Source organism: Netta rufina, assembly GCF_964035555.1.
Source record: "Netta rufina genome assembly, chromosome: 16".
Lineage (NCBI taxonomy): Eukaryota > Metazoa > Chordata > Aves > Anseriformes > Anatidae > Netta > Netta rufina.
In genome coordinates this window covers 15598860-15621114 of record NC_140140.1, presented here as the reverse complement: position 1 = coordinate 15621114, position 22255 = coordinate 15598860, and the positions used below count along the sequence as shown (strand labels likewise).

At 46.8% G+C, this 22255-nt stretch overlaps 2 protein-coding genes across 2 annotated transcripts; one reads left to right on the top strand and one right to left on the bottom strand.

Annotated features, from left to right (window-relative positions):
- Positions 1-1043: 1043 nt before the first annotated feature.
- On the bottom strand, positions 1044-5792 carry TMEM74B (transmembrane protein 74B; the record flags this gene model as incomplete). Its single annotated transcript, XM_084296401.1, has 3 exons — positions 1044-1553; positions 2101-2226; positions 5640-5792. 3 exons carry the CDS (start codon positions 5790-5792, stop codon positions 1044-1046), a joined length of 789 nt encoding a protein of 262 aa, XP_084152527.1.
- Positions 5793-6512: 720 nt separating this feature from the next.
- RAD21L1 (RAD21 cohesin complex component like 1) lies at positions 6513-18928 on the top strand (the record flags this gene model as incomplete). Its single annotated transcript, XM_084296400.1, has 13 exons — positions 6513-6656; positions 8191-8320; positions 9672-9771; positions 10190-10296; positions 10688-10873; positions 11425-11526; positions 12342-12455; positions 13795-14024; positions 15317-15419; positions 15740-15879; positions 16572-16655; positions 17394-17471; positions 18740-18928. 13 exons carry the CDS (start codon positions 6513-6515, stop codon positions 18926-18928), a joined length of 1707 nt encoding a protein of 568 aa, XP_084152526.1.
- Between the last annotated feature and the right edge of the window lie 3327 nt (positions 18929-22255).

The window sequence follows — 22255 nt, the reverse complement described above, 5'->3', positions numbered from 1 at the left end:
AGCCATCGGGGGGGATGCTCTGGAAGCCCCCAAACACAGTCAGACCCTGGCAGTGGCACCGCATGTAAAAATGACTTTCCTCTTGTGTCGGGCTGTCTGGAGGGATTTGTCTCCACGTGGAAACATTTGAAGCAAGTGATTTACGGGCTGGATTAAAAACCGGCGGCAGTTCATGACAAATGCCACCTTTTGTGGGGCTGCATTTTCCTGTGGGATGATTCTTTCCCTTTCTCAGCACCCCGCTCATACCGATTTCTCTTCCCACAGGACGCTGTGCTTTAATGAGGCTTCACGGTTAATTCCCGAGATGCAATTTTTGCCTTCACGCCGCAGACAATGGCTCCGGCGAGCAGCACAAAGGCTCGGGCACCCGGCGGGGCACAGCTGCTTCTGGAAACCAGGAGAAGAAGCACCACGTTGCTCCGAGGCGCCGTGCGTTATCCTCTCTCCCCTGGACAGAGCACCATGGGTTTTGGGGCCGTCGTGGGGTTGCTGGTGGGAGCGGGGTCCCAGCCTTCGCCCCGCTCTCCGCAGTGGGGCTGGGGGGGTGCAGAGGCTTGGGGCTGGCGGGGGCTGGCTGCTGCCACGTGGATATCGGTCACGCTGGCTGTCCCCAGAGCGGTGTGAGTGCCACCTCCACGCCACAGTTTTAGAAGAAACTATTGCTAAAAAAGGTCGCTGCTGGCAGAGGATTCGGCGCTACGTCCCGGCGAGGAGCAGCCCTGGCTGTCGGGAAGGAGCCGGCTGCTGCTGCCACGGGGAGCTCGGCCTCGTGTCCGTGCCCGACCGTGGCGTGGGCGTCCCACGGGTGTCTTGGTGGTGCCATCGTCCCGGTGCTGGTGGCAGGGGCTGCGTCGGCGAGCGGCGTGTCCCCAAGCCGTGTCACCCCGCTGCTGCCGGCCGGGACCCCCACCCCAGAAGGGGTCGAGGCGGCCAGGAGGGTGCCCGAAGCCTCACCGGGCTGCGACGGCACGGGTCCCGGGGCGCTGCGGGGGGAGCCCCGCTTCTGCCGGCGGCTCGGGGGGCCCCGGGGAGGCGCGGGGCTACGAGCCCGGCCCCTCGGGGGGCTGTGGCGGGGGGCTGAGCTGGCTCTCCAGCAGTGCCTGAGCCCCCTCGGCCGACACCCTGCGCATCCTCAGGCGCACCGAGCCGTAGGTGCCCCCGGCGCGGCGAGCGGCTCGGGCTCGGCGGCGAGCGGCGGCGGCGGCCAGCAGGAGGGCGGCGAGCAGGAGCCCCCCCAGGGCCAGCAACGCCAACCCGGCCACGGTGCAGCGATCGAGGCGTGCTCGGAGCCGAGCCGCCCGTGCCTCCAACCTCTCCATCTGCCTCGCCGGCACGGCAGGGTCGGGGCGCGCCGCCCGCGGCACGGCCCCCGCCAGCACCACCAGCGCCGCGCCGCTCAGCGCACAGCCCAAAGCCAGAGCCAGCCCCGGGCCCGGGGCCGGGCCGAACCCCCCCGGACCCCCTCCGCCGCCTCCGTTCCCCGCTGTCGCCGCCGTCTCGACCGGGCTCCGCAGCTCCGCCGCCCGCGGGGCCGCCATGGAGCCGCCGCCCTGCGCGGAGAGAGGTGAGCGGCGCGCACGGAGCGGGTGGCGATGTCCCCGTCCCCGTTCCCCACCCCAAATCCTCCCTCCCCGAGCAGGCTGAGTGTCCCCGTCCCCCCCCCCAACCCCGAGCTGCTCCCTCCCGCCGAGCCCCGCTCACCCTCACCGGGCTCTGCCCCCTCCCCTGCCCCGTCCCCGCACCCGGGACCGCTCCCCCCGCTGGGACCCGGGTCCCCCAAACCGCGTTGCGCCTTCCCCCCGGGGAGCCGCGTCCCTGTGCCCCCCACCCCACGTTGCTTTCCCCAAATCGGGCTGTGCCCCCCCCACCACCTTTCCCCACCCCGGACCTGCTTTCCCCGCTCCGATCTGTCCCCTCCGGTTCCCCGCTTCTCCGAGCCGTGCCGAGCCGTGCCAAGCCGCCTCCCCCCGCTCCCCGCACCGCGCTGGAGCCCCCGGTCCCCGCACCCGGCCCCGCTCCCTCTCCCTCACCCCCCGCTGCCTCCCCGGTCCCTCCTCGGTTTGTGCCCCCCTCCCCAACCTTTTCCCGGCCGCCTACCCCCGCCGGCTGCCCGGTACCGGTGCCGGTGGCTCGGGATAGAGGGCGGCGGTGCCCCGAGCTGCCGGCCCCGCGGGGCTCCCGGCGCTGCACGCACACACACACACGCTTGCACACGTAGAGCCGCTGCCCCGGGGGGGCTCACGGGCACACGCACACACACACACACGGTACACACCAGCCCCGTTGTGCACCGGCACCGTCTGGGCAACGCTTCCCCACCCGCAGCGGGGACCCCTCCGTGCGCACCCTGGAGGCACCGGGACACCCTCCCCTCGTGGGCACCCCAGGGTGGGCTACGTGGGGAGGGGTGGGGATGGAAAGGGCAAAGCGGTGGAGAGGGGTCTGTGCTGTGAAGGGTGTGGGATGTGTCCCCGGGATGTGTCCCATGGGGTGCTGGCTGTGCACCCCACAACCGGCTGGCCCTGCTGGGGACACGGGGCAGAGGTGGGCTGGGGATGGGGGCTGCAGCAGGGAGGGCTCCACCCCAGCCACCTGCTGAGAGCCCCTTCTAGGGCCAAACCTGACCCCAAATCCCCAGGGAAGCGTTCAGGGCTTGGCCCAGGCTTTGGGCCAGGTGTGGGGTGCTCCAGCCTCGGATGGTGCCAGCCGGGAGAGGTGGCTGCAGTCCCGCAGCCCCCAGCTCCCCACCACCCCGTCTCTCGCCGCGTTATCCCGTTTTTCCCAGAGCACTCGTGTTGCCGAACGCGCTCCGCTTCTCTTTGACCTGAAACTGGATCCGTGCCTGAGCCCCAGCAGTGACCTGCTGGCAGGAGCACGCTTTCAGCCCGTTTGTTAATAAGACATGTGCTATTTCTGCTTCTGGAGCCGTGCCTGGAGATGGTGGTGCGGACGTAAATCCCGAGTGATAGCGGGTGGGCTGCTGAGAGCTGCCGGGAAGATTTGTCCATCACGTTGCCATCCCCTTCAGCACATTCACATGCCTTCAGCGTCTTCAGCAGCTCGTGTGCGATCGCACCAGTTGATGTGTGGATGCCACTGCCAGCACCGGGTGAGCTCGTGTGGCTGGCAGCCCCCACCCCGAGCGCCCCATGTCCCGTCCCCCCGTACAAATCCTGTGGCCACACTCGGCTCCAGCCATTTCATGAAACCAGCAGGGACTCTCTCTGGTCTGTGAAATTCACTTAAAACTGATCAAAAAGGTCCAAAGAGCTTAGAGGATGAGCTTAGCCCAGCACATCGACTGCACGCACCCAGGTGCTGGCTCTGGCAAGAGGAGGCTTGGCTCCTGCCCTCGCTGCTCACCAGGTTAATGACAGGTGACGACATTATCCTTCCTTGAGCATCTCCTGCATTAAACTCTAAAGTTTGTGTTAAAAATTACCCCCCGGATAATTTTTACCTCTTTTCTTGCTTTTTTTTCCCTCCCTTTATTTTCCTCCAAGGTGCCCTGCAAGGTTTTCTGCCTGCTTTAATTATTTGTGTAGCTCCACAACATGGCTTTACAGCTCCCCCCAGCTCCCTGCCCATTAGTGCCCACACGGTGGCTGTTGCAGACCTGCACCACCCAAAAAGGGACCGAAACTGGTGCTCCAATACCTGAGCTCCGACAGGGGAAAAAAAGGGAGGCTGCTTACTCCCTTTTTCTGTGTCAGGGACGCGGATACACACAATTTTATTAATTTTTGCTTGCAGTGAGCATTGTGTGGCTGCGACCCACCCGCTCGCTCCTCCTGTCTCCTCTCCCAGCGCAGTGTCAAAAGGCACAGGCTTCCCAGCACAGCGTCCCCGGGGACACATCCAGAACTGGGCTGAGAAAGAGGCAGAATTAAAAATAAATGTAAGTGCATCCTGACATGTTAACCACATTTAGAGTGGCTTCAGTGCCAACCCACTCAGCGGGAAGGCAGAAGATGCTCAGAGACAAGTAGGTCACGGGACACAGATTGTCCCGAATCAGCAGGAAAAGATGGATCTGGAGCAGGCGGGCACGTTGTGCCACCAGACGGGCAGACGGCAGCGAGGACGGGAGGAGAGAGCGTCAGCACCGAGCTCTGCCACCTCGAACATTGCTGAATTTGGGAGAAACAGCAGTGGAACCAGTGTGCTCCTGAGCAGAGCAATGCACACCGTCATCCCCTGCGTTTTGGGGTCCCCAAGCCCTGTGGTGCTGAAGCACCCGAATGTGCCCAGTCTGTACGTGGACGGGGATGAGCCCACAAGTGCTGGAGCAGTGGTTTAGGGCTGGGGTCTGCGCCCACTCTGCCATGGGGTCAATGTGTCAGGGCGCTGCTCCTGCACCCCCAAACCCACAGCTGTGCTCTCAAGGACACTGCTAATGGATGAGGTAGAGCGATGTTCCCTGCACATTGCTGCTTTTGCTGTGCTGCTCCTGGATCTGCTGCATTTACTGGGTGGGTGCTGGAGCTTTTCAGGGCTGGTGGGAGCGGGATGTGCAGCCCCAAACACTGCCCCGAGCCCGCCCGGGGCTGGCAGGGCCACAGCATCCCCAGGGCGCTGGCACCAGGAAGGGGAGGAGAGAGGGAGACAGCCAAGATTGATGCTGCCAGCGCAGGAGCACAGAGAGGAGGGAGACAGCCAAGGTCAGAGGCAGCACTGCCAAAACGCAGAGTGAATCTGCGAGAGAGCTGGAAATAAATAGAAAGAGGAGGGAGGGGAGGAGGCAGCCTGGGAGACGGAGCGGGGCGAGGGGGTGGGATGGGGCTGTGGAGACAGGGACAGGCTGCTCGGACAAAATGATTAAATCGGGATGAAGGGGACAGCAAGCTGGAGCCCCAGGCGGGCAGAGGACAAGAGGGAAGGGGACAAGAGGACAAGGATGGGGAGAGCCGGGAGGGCTGTGGATGCAGGTGTCCCCCTTTGGTCCCCTCCAGAACATCCCCTTGCAGCACAGCCCAGGTGATACTGGCCCTGCAGAGGCTCCTGGCACCCATGGGCCCCGATCCAGCCCTGTAGAGGAGAATTTTTGTCCCTGCCTCTTGCTGCTCGCAGCATCCCTCGGCGGAGCAGGGCTCAAGGTGACGCAGAGGACAGGGGCAGCAGCTGGGCAATTCGGGCACCAGCCACTGGCTGCCACGCAGGTGGGGACACCTGGTGATTTAGGGGGATTGATTTATGGCCGGGACTGGCTTCGGACCCGGGATTGTAAATCAATTTTGGCACTGGGAAGGCTGGAGCTGACACAGCCTGGCTGCAGCACCAGCCCCAGGATGGGCGGCACTGGGCGCCCGGGCAGGATTAGTGGGAGTCACTGGGGCTCCTCCATGTCCCCACGGGGATGCCTGGCTCCAGGGGGGCTTTATGACAGAAAACCCTCTCCTGCCCTTCCTCCCAGCCCCTGATCCAGGCTGGGAAGGGGCTGCAAACACCTTGTGGTGACAACCGAGGGCTGATTTTCGTCAGCCAACAGCGAGGTGACAGGGGAGCCGCGGGCGCCTCACGATACAGCTGTGGCTGCCACGCTGGGCTCAGGACTCACGGGGCTGCCCCCGGCTGCAGAGCAAAGCCCCCCCGGGACCCGGGGCAGGGGGTTTGAGGCTCGTTTGTCCCCCCCCGACACCATCCCCGTTGTGCTGGGACCGGGCCGGGGGCTGCGGGGACCGGGCCGGGCTGTGCCCGCCGCCCGCCGCCCTCCCCTTTTGGCGGGAGCCGCCCTCAGGCCTCAGCCCCGGCTCCGCGGCCGCCCTCAGCGCCCGGCTGGGCACCGCCATCCCCTCGGGACCCTGCTGAGCCCCCCCCGCTGTCCCCTCAGCGCCCCGCTGGGCATTGCCACCCCCTGGGGACCCTGGCGAGTCGTCTCCATTCCCTCAGTGCCTTTCTGGGTACCGCGGTCCCCTCAGGAATCCCCCTTCTCCTCAGCTCTCCTCAGCGTCCATCGCCTCAGGACCAGGTTGGGTTCCTCCGTCCCCTCAGCGCCACGCTAAGTCCCCCCAGGCCCTGGCAGCCATTTGAAGCCCCCCCCATCCCCTCAGCACCCTACAGCCCCCCATGTCCCCAGCAACAGGCTAGGGACCCCCATCCCTGTCCCCATCCCCTCAGAGCCCCGCTAAGTCCCCTCATCCCCTCCACTCCCCAGGGCTTTCCCCATTCCACCTCCCGCCCTTCATTGCAGCCCCATCCCTCCCCAGACCCCATCCTTTGTGCCCCCCAACAAGCCCCTCGCAGTCTGTTTGTCTCCCATGACATCTCTCCTTGTGCCTGCAGGTGTACCCCTCCTCTGCTGCTGTTTGCTCTGCCAGCTCCGACCCACAGCTCCAGCTCTCCCCGAGGCCCTGACGGACATTTTCCCTTGGAGCTTCACATCCTCTGCTCACCCGCTCTCCCCTTGTGCCCCAGGACCTTCCTCTGCTTCGCCTGCAAGACTAGGGAAAAACAGAAAAGCCCAGGAAAAGTGGCAGCACAGGTGACCTGCGAGCCTCAGCCCCGACACCATGTTCTACATGCATTTGCTCGTGAACAAGCGTGGGCCGTTGGCCAAAATATGGCTTGCCGCCCACTGGGAGAAGAAGCTCACCAAAGCTCATATATTCGAGTGTAATTTAGAGACTACTGTTGAAAACATCATCTCACCAAAGGTAGGTTATTAAAGTGTCTTCTGGTAAGTTCTGGGGTAGAGCTGTAAATCTTCTGTAGGAAAGAGGACTCGCTGTTGTGAAGACTTAGTAAGACAAATTTGTGGCTGTTTCAAAACCAGTGTGAGAGATTCCTACTGTGATTTTATTCAGTTTTCACTCAGATAAAATCTCTGTTCCATTAAATTAAATTGATATAAATATTTTACTTGCTATTTAGCCCTTGGAGATCTGTGGAATATATTTAACTACAGTATAAGAAAAAATTTTACCACAACATATTCAAACGTATTTTTTCTACATACTGATGGAGCTCCAGAGTGTGCTCTGTGGGCACAGCTGGCCACGGGATTGTGGTAAGTGGGTTTGAGCTACTGCATGAAACGAGACGAGCTTGTCAATATCATGTACTAGCAATGGTCTTTCTTCAGAGACTTTAAATACTAGCTGCGGCTATGAGACATAGTTTGGGAACTGCCAAGTATTTGAGGAAATTTTCTCAAAAACAACAACAAAAAAAGCCAGCTGCTTAACCAAAGTAAAGGGACTGAGAAAAATACCACAAAATTGTACACAGACCATTCAAGAAGAACTTTTTTTCTGATCTTAAGATAAATAACCTTCGACATATCACAACCATCCTTGAGCTGTCAGTGGAATTCTTCCAGGCCCACCATTATAGGCAGATAAATATATAATTAAGCATAATTGGTGCTTATGACAGATTCTGTATTAATCCTCTGTGTACCACAGATAAGGTATGATTCAAACAAGCACAGATGCAAGCAGTCGAGTATCCATGACTCAGTCCTTGGCCTCTCTGTTGCAATTGCATCCAAGGGAACAGTAAGGAACATTTTGCACTGTCACTAATCGATGCCTAAGGAGATCCAAGGCTTTCTGCTGGTGCAAGCAGGATTTTTATTTTATTTTTTTTCCCTGTGAAAGTACCTGCTTGGCAATTGGTAGTCTGATTTTCATTGTCTGCCTTGCACGGGTTATGATTAATTGAACTTTGTCAAAACGATTTCGGTATTATTATTTGGAAGTGTTTTCAAATAGCTTGTAGTCTTCCCCTCGCACGCCGTTCTGTCCAGCATTGGAATGGCCAAAGGGAGAGTTCTTGGTGCAGGAAGACTGCATAAATAAGAGCATAGTTGGTATAACATCCTCTCACTTGAATAAACAAAGTGTCAAATACTAGAATATGTGCAGCTACTTTCCTTTTCAAGATGTGTTACACTGTTCACTGGTAGTCAGCTGAGACCTTGTCGATGAAACAAGAGCATTGATTCAGGGCTTGGGCTTCAGCATGGCAATGCTTCAGGACAGAAGCAACTAGAAATTCCTAGCTCTGGAAATTTGTTTGTCTGTGATCCTCTATAACAGTACAAAGCCTTGTTGAATTTCTTAGAGTTCTCTACTAGTGTATTTTACTATAATTCTGTTACTGCTGTGTAATATTTTTTATTTTTATTTTTATTTTTTGGCCAAAAATATTAACTCCTGAACAACTTTTGTGTTGTAAATTTCGAAGTTTACAATAGCTCTGCGCACCTCCGGACACTTGCTCTTAGGAGTGGTGCGGATTTACCACAGGAAAGCAAAGTACCTCTTGGCAGACTGTAGTGAAGCTTTGACAAAAATGAAGACAGCTTTTCGCCCAGGTAGGTACAGAATTCTGCATTTTTTCCATCTGTGTCCTTTTCTGCTCTTATCTTAAAACTTGATTTTGGAAGCTTCTGTTAAATACAGCTTATTGATCCCAAAGGACATTGAATTTATTGGTGCCTACTGCCAAGGTTTAGTCTGGTTTATTTCAACGCAATTTCAGGTCTTTGACACCTTTAAAAGAAGCAGTATCTTAAACAGTCATACTAGAAGAAGCTTGAATTCAGCCCCCATTGCTAGATAGTTAATTTTCCTGTCTAATGACACCAACAACATGTCTAACAATGTGTTAGTGCCAGATCTGACTGTGATTTGAGCTCTAGCCACAAAGCCAGCAAGAAACGAACTGAGATGACTGAATCCTTTTCAAACAGGCTGCATGTTTGTTGTTTTAAGGCACAAATGGGGAGGCACTGTTGTCTAAAAAAAGATTGCAAACAGGACACTGGCCTCTATTGCCAGCCTTAATGTGCTTTGTGACCTAGCCTGTGTGCAGAATAGCAAATAACTACTCTATATGATTTTCAAGGATATGATGGAGATTAGTTAGGTAATGTTTGTAAATATTTGGAAAATGCTAGAAGAAACACTTGCAATAAATACATAGTATTATTTTTAACAGTTACTATAGGAGTTGGTAGAGGACCACATAGCACAAGAACAAAAGATAATGGTCACAACTGCAGTAAGACGAACTCTGACTAGATGTAAGCAGGAAAAAAATCACACTTGAAATAGTAAAATGCTGAAACATGTTGTCCAGGGATGCTGTGGAAACTCCAGCATCAGAAATAGTCAAAAGTGACCTAGCTTAGAAATTAATTTTGTTTTGAGGCAAAGGTTGGATTAGGCGACCTTCAGAAATCCCTTCTAACCTGAATTGTTCCAGGATTTTCTGACTACTACGTATTTGCAGCCTGGTTTTGTAATTATTTGATGCTGGTGAATAGTGTAATATAGACACAGGTTAGAAAAATAAAACACAGTAATTCGTTTTAAATGGTATGAAAGACTCTAGACTGATTGTCAGCTGAGAATCTTTCAGTGACGTTAATTAACTGTTCATAAACCCAGTGTATTTACAACATTTCAGCACCTGTAGCAGTTTCCAACAGCAGCATACTCTTCTCTACCTGTCTATAAAAAATGTGGCTTCTAATAGATATGTAAATTGAGAATTTTAATTTCACTTTTGGGTCCTGTTAACAAACTGCCTAAACTTTATTTTTTTGTTCTTTATAAAGGCAGCATACCTTCCTGACAGCTTTATAGTCTTTCTATATCTACTTGGTAGAATGTTACTTTTATTTTATTGATACTTACTGTGTTTTGTTTTGTTTCTTTTAGGACTTGTTGACCTTCCAGAAGAGAGCTTTGAAGCTGCTTATCAGTCCATTACATTACCTGAAGAATTTCATGATTTTGATACTCCACTACCTGATTTAAAGTAAGTTCTTCCCTACCTTTTATTCATCATTTTAGTAATTTAAGAAGCAAAATATATCCTTACAGTTATCTGATCAAGACTTGTGTGGAATTGTTTTGATTTGGTAACTGATTTCTTCAAAACCCTGAGTCAAACTTTACAAGGCTACGGTCACGAGAATTGTGTTTTTGTAGAGTTAATCTAACTCCATTTAATCAACATACCTTTACAATAAAATAATATTTTGAACTTATCCATCAAGATTTTCTCATTTAAAATTGTCCGAGTGAGCCCTGCAAACAACTTACTGACCTTGGGAGGAGATACAAAAGTTTGTATAAATACTGGCCCTAGTATAAATACTAGTTTGAATAGTGGCTTTCTGGTCATTCTAAATTTGTACAATGTTTTTTGTTTGTTTGTTTGTTTTTTCCATCAGTGCCATTGATGTTGCAGAACATTTTACCTTGAATCGGAGCAGAGCTGAAGACATCACACTTACAGAGGATTACGAAAGCAACATACTTCTCTGTGACAGAAACTTTGGTGAGAGAAGTAGAGAAATTAGACATATTCTGTAAGGGAAAGTATGTTGGTTTTTTTTTTTTTTGCAAAATGTACAGTCTGAATAATTCCCCCATACAAAAAAGCTATTATTAAAAGAGTGTTTGTTTGTTTTTGTGCTGATTGGCCTATCATATGGTCTGATGCTTAAATTTTTGTGTAAGTAATATAGTATGATACTGAAGACTGAGAATCACACCCAACATTTGGTGGTTTTTACTGAGTTAGCTAAAGTTGACTTTTTTTTTAATTTAATTTGAGGTATGGAAAATCTTACAATCTTTTGAAATTTATTTGAAAAAATAGGAAATGGATAAATATGTTTCACATAAATTTATGCAGATGAAGCATCAGAAATTCTGTATTTATTCAGATGAGGAACCAGAAACACTAAGAAAACAGAGCTGCTTTGATGGCAGCTTCTTAATGAGCAGCAACAATCTCATGGCTGATCATACCTCTGCGAGCATAAATGGAGACAAGTCTGCACTGCATGAAGATGCTTACTGTTTTGAGCAGGATTGTTTTGGAGATGAGGAGGCTGGTGCAGATATGATTGGTAGGGTTTGCCACAGATTAACAGAATTTTTGCTATTTATCACTGTATGATCATTTAGACATTGCCAAGTGAAAATAAATTAGAGAAGACAGTATTTTATTTTATTTTATTTTATTTTATTTTATTTTATTTTATTTTATTTAGAACTAAAAGCATTTGATTTATATTTATTTTTTAGTAATTTAGTTTATATTTTAAAAGGTGAAATGCTGTATCCTTTTTTATCCTGGTTGTTGTAATAACAAAGGCAATGAAGTAGCTTCTACATGTTTATCGTTTAGGGTATTTATGTAAATTGTTATAAACTTATACCTTTTAAACAGTTTCAATACCATACTTTTCAAAGAAAAGATGGAAATCTCAAAATTAAGACTAATCATAGAATCAGTAAGGTTGGAAAAGACATCCAGGGTTATCTAGTCCAACTGTCCTCCCACCACCACCATTACCCATTAACCATGTCCCTAAATGTTCTCCTTTTTGTACTGTTGAAACTACTTCATGACTACTAAGACTTGGCATGATTTAAAACTATGTATTTTATATTTAAGAAATCCTGCTGAGGGATGAGCAAAATGGCCTAATTAATGACATTCTTGATATGGAGGAAGAACTTCCTTCATCACAAGATCTTCCAGAGAACACCACAGCCAGTGAGTTTGCAGTCTCTTCTCCTTGCTCACGTGAACACTCTGTTCTGCAATAAAGTTACTCACATTCAGCCTTTTTCCTTTGTTAATTTCTCTTCCTTTTTTTTCTCATATACTTCTTCCACCATTTTAGGTATAATTTAATTTGGCCTAGGAATTCTAGATTTGTAATGTGACATTGCTTAGAAACACTTTTATATGATATCCTGTGTTGGATATGCTTCAGATCCACTCTGCTGCTTAGGCAGTACGATATCACTTTTGTAGAGGAGAGGAAACAGGATAAGGGTTTGCTGAACATTACCTACCAGCTTTTCTGACTTCATATTTCAGCTATAAATTACTCTTTAGTAGTTCATACAGCTGTTCTTAGTCTTATTTTTATTGGACATTGGTGAATAAAGCTGCTGAAATATAAATTAATTTTTGAAAAGTGCTTCTGGAAAAATCTTTTTTATTTTTATTTTTATTTTTATTTTATTTTTAAACTTTAAATCTTCAATCCTTATACCACCATTGCACAGTGACATTAAAACTGTGTAATCTGGAACACCTTTAATGAGAAACAGTTTAGTTCTTCAGTCTGTTTCACTACCTGATTATACAGCTTCTTGTGTCAGCAAAAGGAAGTGCAGTGCAGGACATAAGCAGCAGCAGTGTCAGACAGTACTCCTTAAAGTAATTGTGAGATTATGGACTCAACCATAGTTTTCTAATTCTGATCTTTTTTTTTGGTCTGGTATCAGCCTTATATGTCATGAGATCAAGAAATGATTCCATCTTTTTTTAACTGGGCTTTTTGCTGGGTTTTCTTATAGTTGAATCCAACTGTGAAGACACTGTGATTAAGACGGAAAGCCATCCAATGAACGAAACAATACTTTTGTCTAAAGAAGATGAAGGGTTTGTGCTTGCGCCAGTTGATGATACAGGTCAGAACTTGACTGTTTTTTTGCTGACAGACTGTTTTTTTTGCACTGCTAGGTTTGTTTTTCTTCTTGTTAGTGTAAATATTTGAAAAACAAATTATTCTCACTTTCATCTGCTGTCAGAGTTCTATCTTATGATATTTATTATACAAAAACAGTACCAGGTTGATCAGGATCACCTGATCTGCCCGTATCTCTGCTTACAGTTCCTTCCACATACCAAATCAAGTGTTTCTGGTCCGCAGTTCTGCTAGCAGTGCAAGCCCAGCCTATTCATGAGTGCTACTGAAATTTCAGAACTTCTATTGCCAGTGACATGCCAGTGATCCTTTGGGTGTAAAATAATGACCTTAAAAATTTCAGGCCTTTGTAAATTTTTGTTTCATGATCTTTTAACTTTATTAAGATGCAAAAAAGAAAAATGTTCCTTTTCTCCTGTGAGTACATCTAAGCCTCACCTATTGTGTTGGTGGATGTTAGCAAGTAAACAAGATTATATTGATATAGTTTTTAGAATACTATACTGGAATTTTCCAGTAAAAGAAGATTTTTCAGGAAACTATGGATATGCAACCAATTAGTGTCTCTATTTTGTGTTTACAATGTGCATCTTAATTTTATTGCGAAAGTATAAAGCTGACAAATACAGATATTAATTATGAGATAATGAAACCTGTTGAGCACATCAGCAATTGTTGGAATAATTAACTTCCTGATGGATTAAAGATAGCTCACTTGGGCTTGTTGGTATCTCATGTGTTCTCATTAAGTCATTGTGTTCCTGATTCTTTAGTACAATATTCATGCCTTCTGTAATTAAACATATGGCAATTTCCTGTACAAGAATACAAAGGGCAAACTTTATGGAAACTTTTGGAGAAATGCTCCATCCACCTGTAGTTTAATTTTAAAGCCTGTGCAGCTATTTGGGAGGTCAGCAACCTGTCGATTAGACTCACAGTGGGTATTTTCATGCTTAAATTTTCTGTGGACTAGACCTTATTTGTGTATATTCACTGTGTAACAGCTATCAATGAAAAACAGGGCTAGATCAGAAATGGGAGGCTGAAACACTCCTTCTGAGTTTTGAATATTGTAATTCCAAACAATAAATACATGGCTAAAGGGGAGAATTCTGTAAGTTTCTTCAGTAATACCCTTTCCTGCTAGGTAGTCCCTTCAGTGCTGAAATACATTACAGACAGGTATGTCAGTGAACTAAGTCACAGGATCAGGGATATATTGAGGTCAATACCCTTATTTATTTATTTATTTATTTATTTATTTTTATTTTTTTTTTTAATATATATGTATATTTTTAATAAATGCTTGCTCTACTTAGCTTTCAACCAGAGGAAAAAAAATAAAAGAAAGAGGAAGTTGCTGGTGGATGCAGACAAGGAGCTCAGCTGCAGTGTTATATACAACCAACTTAACAACTGCGTAGACATCCTTGTTACGTTAGACCTTGCACCCCCAACAAAAAAGACAATGGCATGGAAAGAATCAGGAGGAGTGGACACACTCCTGTCCAACCCTACACAGCCTGTGGTTCATACTGAGCTACAAATGGTAAAGTTTTATTCCTTGTAGGTTTTTATTCTACTGTGTAGATTATGGGATTGTTGCACTTCTAAGATCTAACTGTGAGAGATTTTGCAGTCTTGGTTTTATGTGAACTCCAAGGAAGCTTACAGTCATCATTGTAAGTATCATTTTGCAGTACAGTTTGGTTGGATACCTAATGATTATTTGTGTCCTCATCATTAATTACTTCAGCAGAAAGTCCACCTGTAGAGCTCCTGGCTCTAGTCTTCAGTGCTCCAACATCAAGTAGAAAATGACAAAGAAACTTGAGAATTGGTACTTCATTTCACATACCAGCACCTGACTGACTGTACACTAACATACCTTTTTAAATGATTTCTGTCAATTTTGTTCCTTTTTAAATTGTTCTTATTTTATTTTTTGTTTCTGCTCTGTGATCAATATGGCATATCTTTCTTCTGCATTTATTTTAAAGGTACTTAAGGCCTAAACATTATTATTTCATCTTTAATTAATTTAATTTCATTTTAGAAAAATGCTATACCGATCGGTTTTGTACTTTCCCAACTGGAGTTTAAGCTTCCACCTGGACAGCAATTCAGAGACCTTGCCTTTCAGAAGGCCAAGAGTTTCCTGATCACTATATCCCTTGGGCTAGACAGGTGGGCCAGAACACCCTTACCTGTGGTTGTAGACCTTACTGCTCTTTTTATTTATATTTGTTTCATGGAAATATGATCTATCAAGCCTTTCATGTCCCCACATATGATCTGACAGATCATTCAAATAAGTTATATTTAGGGATAATGATAAGACAAAGAGATCAGCTTGTACACAAGGTGATACAGAAAGATATGCTGTAAACCATGAGCAGCAGCCTCGTGTTAATCGCGCTGTGTTTCTTCTGCTGTATAGCTGAGAGCTCAGAGGCAGGTTCTCCAGGCAAACAGTTCTGCAGGTTTATTAGAGCAGAGCAGCTTCACCTCTTAGAGTCGAGATGCAGAATTACAACTTGCTCTTTACGAGGAAGAAAAATACTCTCACACCGGTACATGTGGAGAGAAATCAAAACTCAGATAAATGTGGATATTTCCTTCTTTCTTCCCTCCTTACTGTCTAGCATCGGGGAAAAATGATCCTAGCTGTTCCTAAGATGACTTTGTGGATTTCACTGCCAAAGATGACCTAATTAAATTATCTAAATTCTGAGTTATGGTAATTAATATACAGTTCATATTCATACCTTTGTTTTGGTGCTTGCAAATAATAATCTAACTTTATATACTGAAAAAAAAAATAAAAATAATTCTTTCCAGTTGTTTGCAAAATGCTTTGAGAGTCGCGGATTTAAGATGGCAAAAAATGTAATGCAGGTGGAGTCTGAAATGGAAGAAACAAGAAAAGAACAAGATACCTCAGGTAACAGTTTAATTCTAATGCTGCAACATTGTCTATTGACAAATATTATCTAGTTTATATGTTTCAGACACATGCATGGTGTGCACACACACTTTGTGTGCAGTATTCTATGAATCGTAGGCCAAATATGTTGAAATGTTAATGAAATTGGCTATGTTAATTTTAAAAACAGAAGGTTGTGTAAGTATTTTTATTTTTATTTATTTATTTATTTATTTAAGGACAGAGATTAACAGTTGTTTCCTCTTAAGCCTTTGGGATTTTTTGTTGTTGTTGTTTTTGTTTTTTTCATCTTTATTTATTTATTTTTGTTAATACAGAGATGCTGATAATAGAAGAACCAAGTTACCTGCAGCAGTCAGCTCATTCAGAAACTGAGAGAAAAATTAGAAATGATTCATTTGTAATGACATCACAGAGTAACAGAAATGAAACTGATAATAACTTTGGCGAAATTCTAGTGAGCAGTTTCCATAAATTTTACAGACCTAAATGTATTTATATTTTTCATTTTATGTTAGGATTCCATTTAAAATAAATTAAGAATTTATTAATATATGTTTGAAAAGCCTGTTACAGAGACAGCAAGTATAGCATTAATTAGTTTGTGTCGGGAAAGTTTTATTTATAAACACTTTGGCAGACTCTCACAATGAATGAACTGTTAATTAAAATATCTGTTAATCTGTATAGGTTACACTGAGTATAGTTGGAACTTTAATATAAAATATAACCTGTTTGTACTGAAAATATATTTTATCATTTCTAAAGATGATTATTCTTTTCTTGTCTCAAATTGAGAAAGAAACAATAAGAAATGATCTATTTCTGCCATCTTTATTTAGGCTAAAGTGAAGGGGGAGTTTTTAGAGAATAGGAGACTCTCCAAAGTTGACAAGGAATGACAAAACTGGCCCCAATGTCAACAGAAAATTTAAGGCCTGTGCCTGAACAGAGTCCATATTTGTAGGATAAATACTGTAGCAAAGACCTTTCCTATCTGAGAAAAGATGTGGTAGAAATATCAACTATTAAATCATTTTGGAAAACATTTATTATATATATATATATTTTTAAGCAGAATTATGTGATAGAGAATGATACTGTATGCAAAAATTGTAATGCCAATTGATCTTTCTGTTCTAACAGCAGGATGCAACGGCTTTCTCTGAGAGCTCCTCATTTGTGAATAATTCACTGGGCCAGGAAGCTCCAGCACAGCAAGCTGAGTTAAATGTATGTGCACTCAAAGCTGGTAGTTCTCACTTATTTCAGAACAGAACTACATTATTTCACAGAAACATTAAAAAAAAAAAAAAAAAAAAAAAAAGAATTTGCAGTGAATTGTGGTGTGCTCACAATCTTTAATACATATTTTGCCAGTCAAACATTTTAATAGCTTGGTAATCAGGGATGGATGTACTCTTATCTTCAGAGGTTACAGATTCAGTGAGGAAAACAGCTCCTTATTTAGAAACTTATTTAGAAACTGTGCTTCCATGTAAGAAGGAAACTTTCTGAACTTACTGACTGCGAGGGTACTCAGACACTCTGAAAACTCTGGAGTTGTCTCCAGGCAACGGCAGAGGCTAAGTCCAAAACCTAAAGCTGAATTTTTGAACATCCTTTTTGACTCCTAACCACTACAAATCCTGTCAGAATCCCATTTACACAGAGTGGTCTCTTATTGTGAAGCTGCCTACCTGGGGCTCACTGGGACCAGTTTCATAGTGCATAATGTGGTTTTGCACCTGATATCTCTAGTTGTAGCAGAAAAAAAAACATGGTTAACATTCTTTTCTCTGTTTCACAAAGCCTGCAGAGGTGTCAGAAGTCCCACATAATCTGTGTATGGCCATCAGAGTGCCCAGCTTCAGCTGAATTTTCAACTAACCTAGAACTCTTGTCCTTTTTTTCATCATGGTGTTTGAATTTTTACACATGCTGTCTAACTTTCTGTTTTATGTCCTACAGGAGATAACAACGAAAAACAAAAACAATGAAGAAATTAAGCAGAGCAAGAGAACTCTTCAGTTCTTAAAAACTTTACAGGTAACAGTAGTGGATTTTGTAATCAACACCAAACACAGCTATCGATTTCAGTTGGATGAAGTCAGAAAACCTCCTGCTTATACTGTTTAGCATATTGCTGCATGTCATGTGCACTGTGTAGCTGGCTTTTATTGGCTGTTTATGTAGGAAACCAGGATTCTGAGTGCCTGACATGATGTCCACTCTCCCACAGCTGCTGGAATCACTAGAATTTTCTAAACTGTTGTTTTCACAGCAGCGTTTGCTGTACTGCTAAGCCCTTGTTTTCTTCCTTCTATGAGGATGCTCTAGAGCATCGCTACAAAGCCCAGTTCCTAGCTGCCCACAGGTTTGCCAGATCTCTGCTATGCACTGCAGGGTGCCTTCATTTGGCTATTCATCTGCTTGAGTGGTTTCTGAGTTTAAGGCTATGGAAACGAGTGATAGTCATGCTACAAAGAAAGCTGGTAACCCCTTCTTTAGGAGAGCTTTTAATGCCCCAGTGCTTTCAAGGTGTTTCAAAATTATCAGGGAGGGTAGTCTTTGTGTCAGGGAGGCTTATTCTACCTTTCTTGCAGAAATCATTTCAAAAGTGGTGAAGCTGTAAGGAATGATTCAGTATCAACAAGACATTAACAGGCACCTCGGAGGCAGCACTGGCTGGCCTGATGGTGAATGTTCAAACCCTCGCCCTGTCATCTCAATGCTGAGCTTCTGCCAAAGCAAAATCCACCAAACTTTGCTCCAAGCCCAGCTTTTCCCCAGTGCTAGAGTTCAACTCGGCAGCCTTCTTTTTTTTTTTTTTAATTATTGTATGTGAATATTTTTAAAAGGTTGAGTGCAACACCCATAAATAACTACTTACATATATGTGCAGCCCTTAAAAACCAGGCAATAATAACAGTTAATTATCTGTGACTGAAATTGTCTATAGATGGTATTCCGAAGAGCAGGGTATGCAATGATTTTTATAGTTTTGAATCATGAAAACCATTACAGCTTGCTTCATCGTATGCCTCGGTGCTGTTTCATTGAACTCAGTAGAACTGTGGGCATATGTAGATGTTAGTAACATATGTAGGTGCTAGCAATATTATGGCAATAAAATGTTAAGAGCCGCTATGTAAATGTAAATGCCAAGGTAAGATCCTGTTCTAGGCCTTCAATCAGGAAACAATCATTCTGAGCAACCCTCTTCAATTTAGACCTGATGAGGTCCATTTAATATTTTTATTTTTTTCTAGCAGTTAAACTGACCCAACTGAATTTCTTTTTTCTTCCTTCCGCAGCACCTGAACAAATCAGGAGTGAATTCCTTCAGCTTACGGGAGCTCTGTCGGAAAAATAACCGGAAAGAAGTTGCGGCCAAGTTCTACATCTTCCTCGTTCTGAAGAAACAGCTCATTATCGAGCTCGCTCAGAGCGCTCCGTTTGCAGACATTACAGCCACTGCCGGCCGAATGTTCAATGCTTACTGAAATCACACAGTGTTCAGATAAGCTAATAGAAATATGTTTTTTTTTTTTAGAAAATACTTTTCGTGAAAAAAATTAAAGTCCTGTCAAACCAGGGTGAACTCAGCAGAGCTTCCCCTCATTTATGTGACCTCTCAGGACTGCAAAGTAACTAGCTTGGGCAAGCGTGCTGCTGCAGCATTGGGTACCCAGGTGGTCACTAGTACCTTTACTCTTGCATATGTGTTTCTAAAATGAGCAGTTACTTACTCTGTTGATATTAGATAGCAAAAATACATATTCCACATAAGACATTTACATTATGAAGGGCTTCATGGAAGTTCTTTAAAGCCTTTCTTAGAGTCCAGCTTTGGAAATTAAATTATTTTTTTTGCAGGGCTCATGTGTGTTAATTGTCTTACTCCATCCGTAAGAGAAAAGAAATCTGTCAAACTATATTTATCAAAATCTTTAGTCTATTTAAAATTATTTCTTTTAAATAAATAATTTATTTCAAAGAATGTTCAGTTTTTGATGTTTTAAGGTCTAACAAGCTACTGTCTCCAGCATTATCTTCATGTCTTGAGATAGACAATTACATTGTCCTTGAAGTCATGCAAGCATCAGGAAGAAATCCTACTTCCTAGAAATCCTGCAATTTTAGATTTTGTGGAGCAAATTTACATAAAGACTAACAGTTCTATTTATGCGTAGATAGACCTAGTTACAAAAAGATGTTGAACTGAAATATTATTAATCCTTGGCACTTTTAATCTAATTTATGGGGAGTTTTAACACCTTTACTGTCATTTTGTAAAGATAATATTTTTCCTGTGGCGAAGGCAGGTTAACGGAGCCTGCTCAGCACGGAATGCTTTGTACGTTTGGTGCTCCACGCAAAGTGTCACAGTGCTTTGGGTATGTTGACGTCTCTTTATATGAAATCAATAAAAATCAAACAAAGATGTTTCCTTAGCTCACTGGCGTTTGTTCTGAAGGCTCAGAACTGGCAGCCACCTAGCTGTTGTTCGGGTTCCCCTTCTCAGCCTTTGCTGTGAAGTTCTTAAAATTCAAACGGGTGGATGCTATTGTTCTCCTGACTTTCCAGATGTGCATTTCGGTTACACCCCGGTGTGTCTAGTCATGCCAACATGCGGCGTTCCCTGCTGTGTGCTAATTTGTTTGTATATGTGGGGTTTAGGGAATAGGAGGAAGAGCAGCCCTCACTGATTTCAATGTCTCTATTTACAGGGATAAAAAAAAAAAGCTTTAAAATTACTTCAGATTTGCCCTGGGCAGGAAGGGATGAGCTGGGGTGTTTGGTTGGCTGATGGAGGGATGTTGGTTCAGCTTTTTTTATTTTTTCCATTTTCGACTGTTCGACAAAATAAGTAATAAAAAAACCTTTGCTGCTGTTCTGTCATGGGTTACTTTTCTGGGTGCAAGGGAGGGAAAAATGAGCCGGTTTGGGGAAACTTTCCCATTCTCTGCGAAAGAAACCAAATTTTCCTTTTCTGACTTAACAGTATTCAAGTTCTGCTCTACTCTTTAACACCATAGCAATCTTGTGATAATTCACAAATTCTCTGCACCCAGACGTGATGGGCAGGGGGACTGGTGAGGCAGTGCCAGAGACTTGGCAGAGGCATTGTGTGTGTGCTGGGGGCAGAGACAACGACCACAAGAGGGGTCAGGAGAGAAACAAAATTCAGAGCAGGGAGAGAAGAAGGAAGCATTTTCCCCCCCAGGTTGAATCTGAAATGAAAGTGCACCTTAAACACCAGAGCTGCTGCCATTGCCACGATAGTGAGAGGGGCTCTGGTGGCAGCAGATGTGATAATTCATTAATTTTGTCTTTCGGGGGGCCAGGCTGTGCATGGCATTCAGTGGGAAACACAGAAACAAAAGGAGGTTGGAGGAGAGCAGAAGGAACAAACAAGAGACAGGTTGTCGGGACATACAAGGACATACAGGCATTGAAAGCAGCCTGTATGGCAGAATAAATGAGGTACAAACCTTGCTGGAAACAGTACCTGAAGAAAGACTGGAGTGGATTCACAAAACAGGTTTGTCAGAATCCCAAAATAACCGGCTGGGACTTCCAAATGGAGGCTGCAAAGGCAGGGGAAGTGCAAGGAGCTGGTGAGCAGCTGGCTCTGAGACTTTGTGCGTGGCTGGGACCTGGGACTCGGGTTTTTATTCTTGGCCAAGCGTGCTCAGGTGTTGGACTCTGACCCAGTGCAGGAGCCAGTCCTCTGGCACACGCATGTGGGCTGTCAGATGTTGGTGTGTAAGAGCAGCGTGGGCACGGGGACACCCCCCTTGCTCTCCTGCTCCCTGCAGCCACCCTGGGACACTCTTGGGGCCGCAGAGCAGAGCTGGAGGCCAGACCAGGCCCCGTGCCAACCTCAGGAAGCCTCACACTAGGGTCCCAGGAGGCACGGAGCAGCCTCATCCTCTACGGTCACTCTCTGAATAATTTGGGAGCTTTATCTGGCTCGCCATGGAAGGCAGCACCGGGTGGTAGCACCAGGAGCCACCGGAGCGTGCCGGAGAGCTTCGGCTCCGTGCCAGCGGCCACCAGCACTCGCCCACCTCTCCCAAGGGGAGCTCTCCTTCCCCGGGGGGCTGCTCCCCAGCCCTGCTGCTGCTTTTTGCTGCTCTCCCCAGCGCCCAGCTCCAGCCCCGGCTCGGGTGAGGCGCAGATTTTTGTGGTTTCGCTGCTCCTCGGCCCCAGTGCGCCATCAGCGAGCCCCGGGCGCATCCAGGGCTGGGGCGGAGAGGGCAGAGCCGGGAGACGGGGGGCGCGGATGGGGCCCCGCCGCTGCCAGCTGGGTGGGTGGGGGGGGCGAGCGCGACCCCCGGGCCGGGCTTTTTTGGGGAGTTGCCATAGAAACGGAGGGGAAACCCCGCGGGGGGGGAGGGGGGGGGGGGCACCCGCGCCGCCGTCGCTTTAAGAGCGCAGAGGAGCGAGGCAAATTACGCAGCTGCAAGGCTCATCCCTCCCTCCCTGCCTGCCTCCATCCCCGTCCCTGCCTCCATCCCTGCCTCCCTCCATCCCTCCCTGCCTCCCTCCCTGCCTCCATCCCCATCCCTGCCTCCATCGCCGCCGAGGAGCCGAGCCGCCCCGCCGCACCCATGGAGGCCGGCGCAGGTGATGGAGGCTGGGGAGGGCGCTGGGAAGGGTGTGTGTTGGGTCCCTAAATTCTCCTCCCCTCCCCGCGCATCCCCCCCCGCTCACCGCCCGCTCTCTCCCTTCCCCACCAGGTCGCTGAGGCCGCCGGCTGGCCCTGCCGCCCCCACCTCGCCGGGGGGCTCCGTGCAGGTGAGCGGGGCGGGGGGCACCGGGGA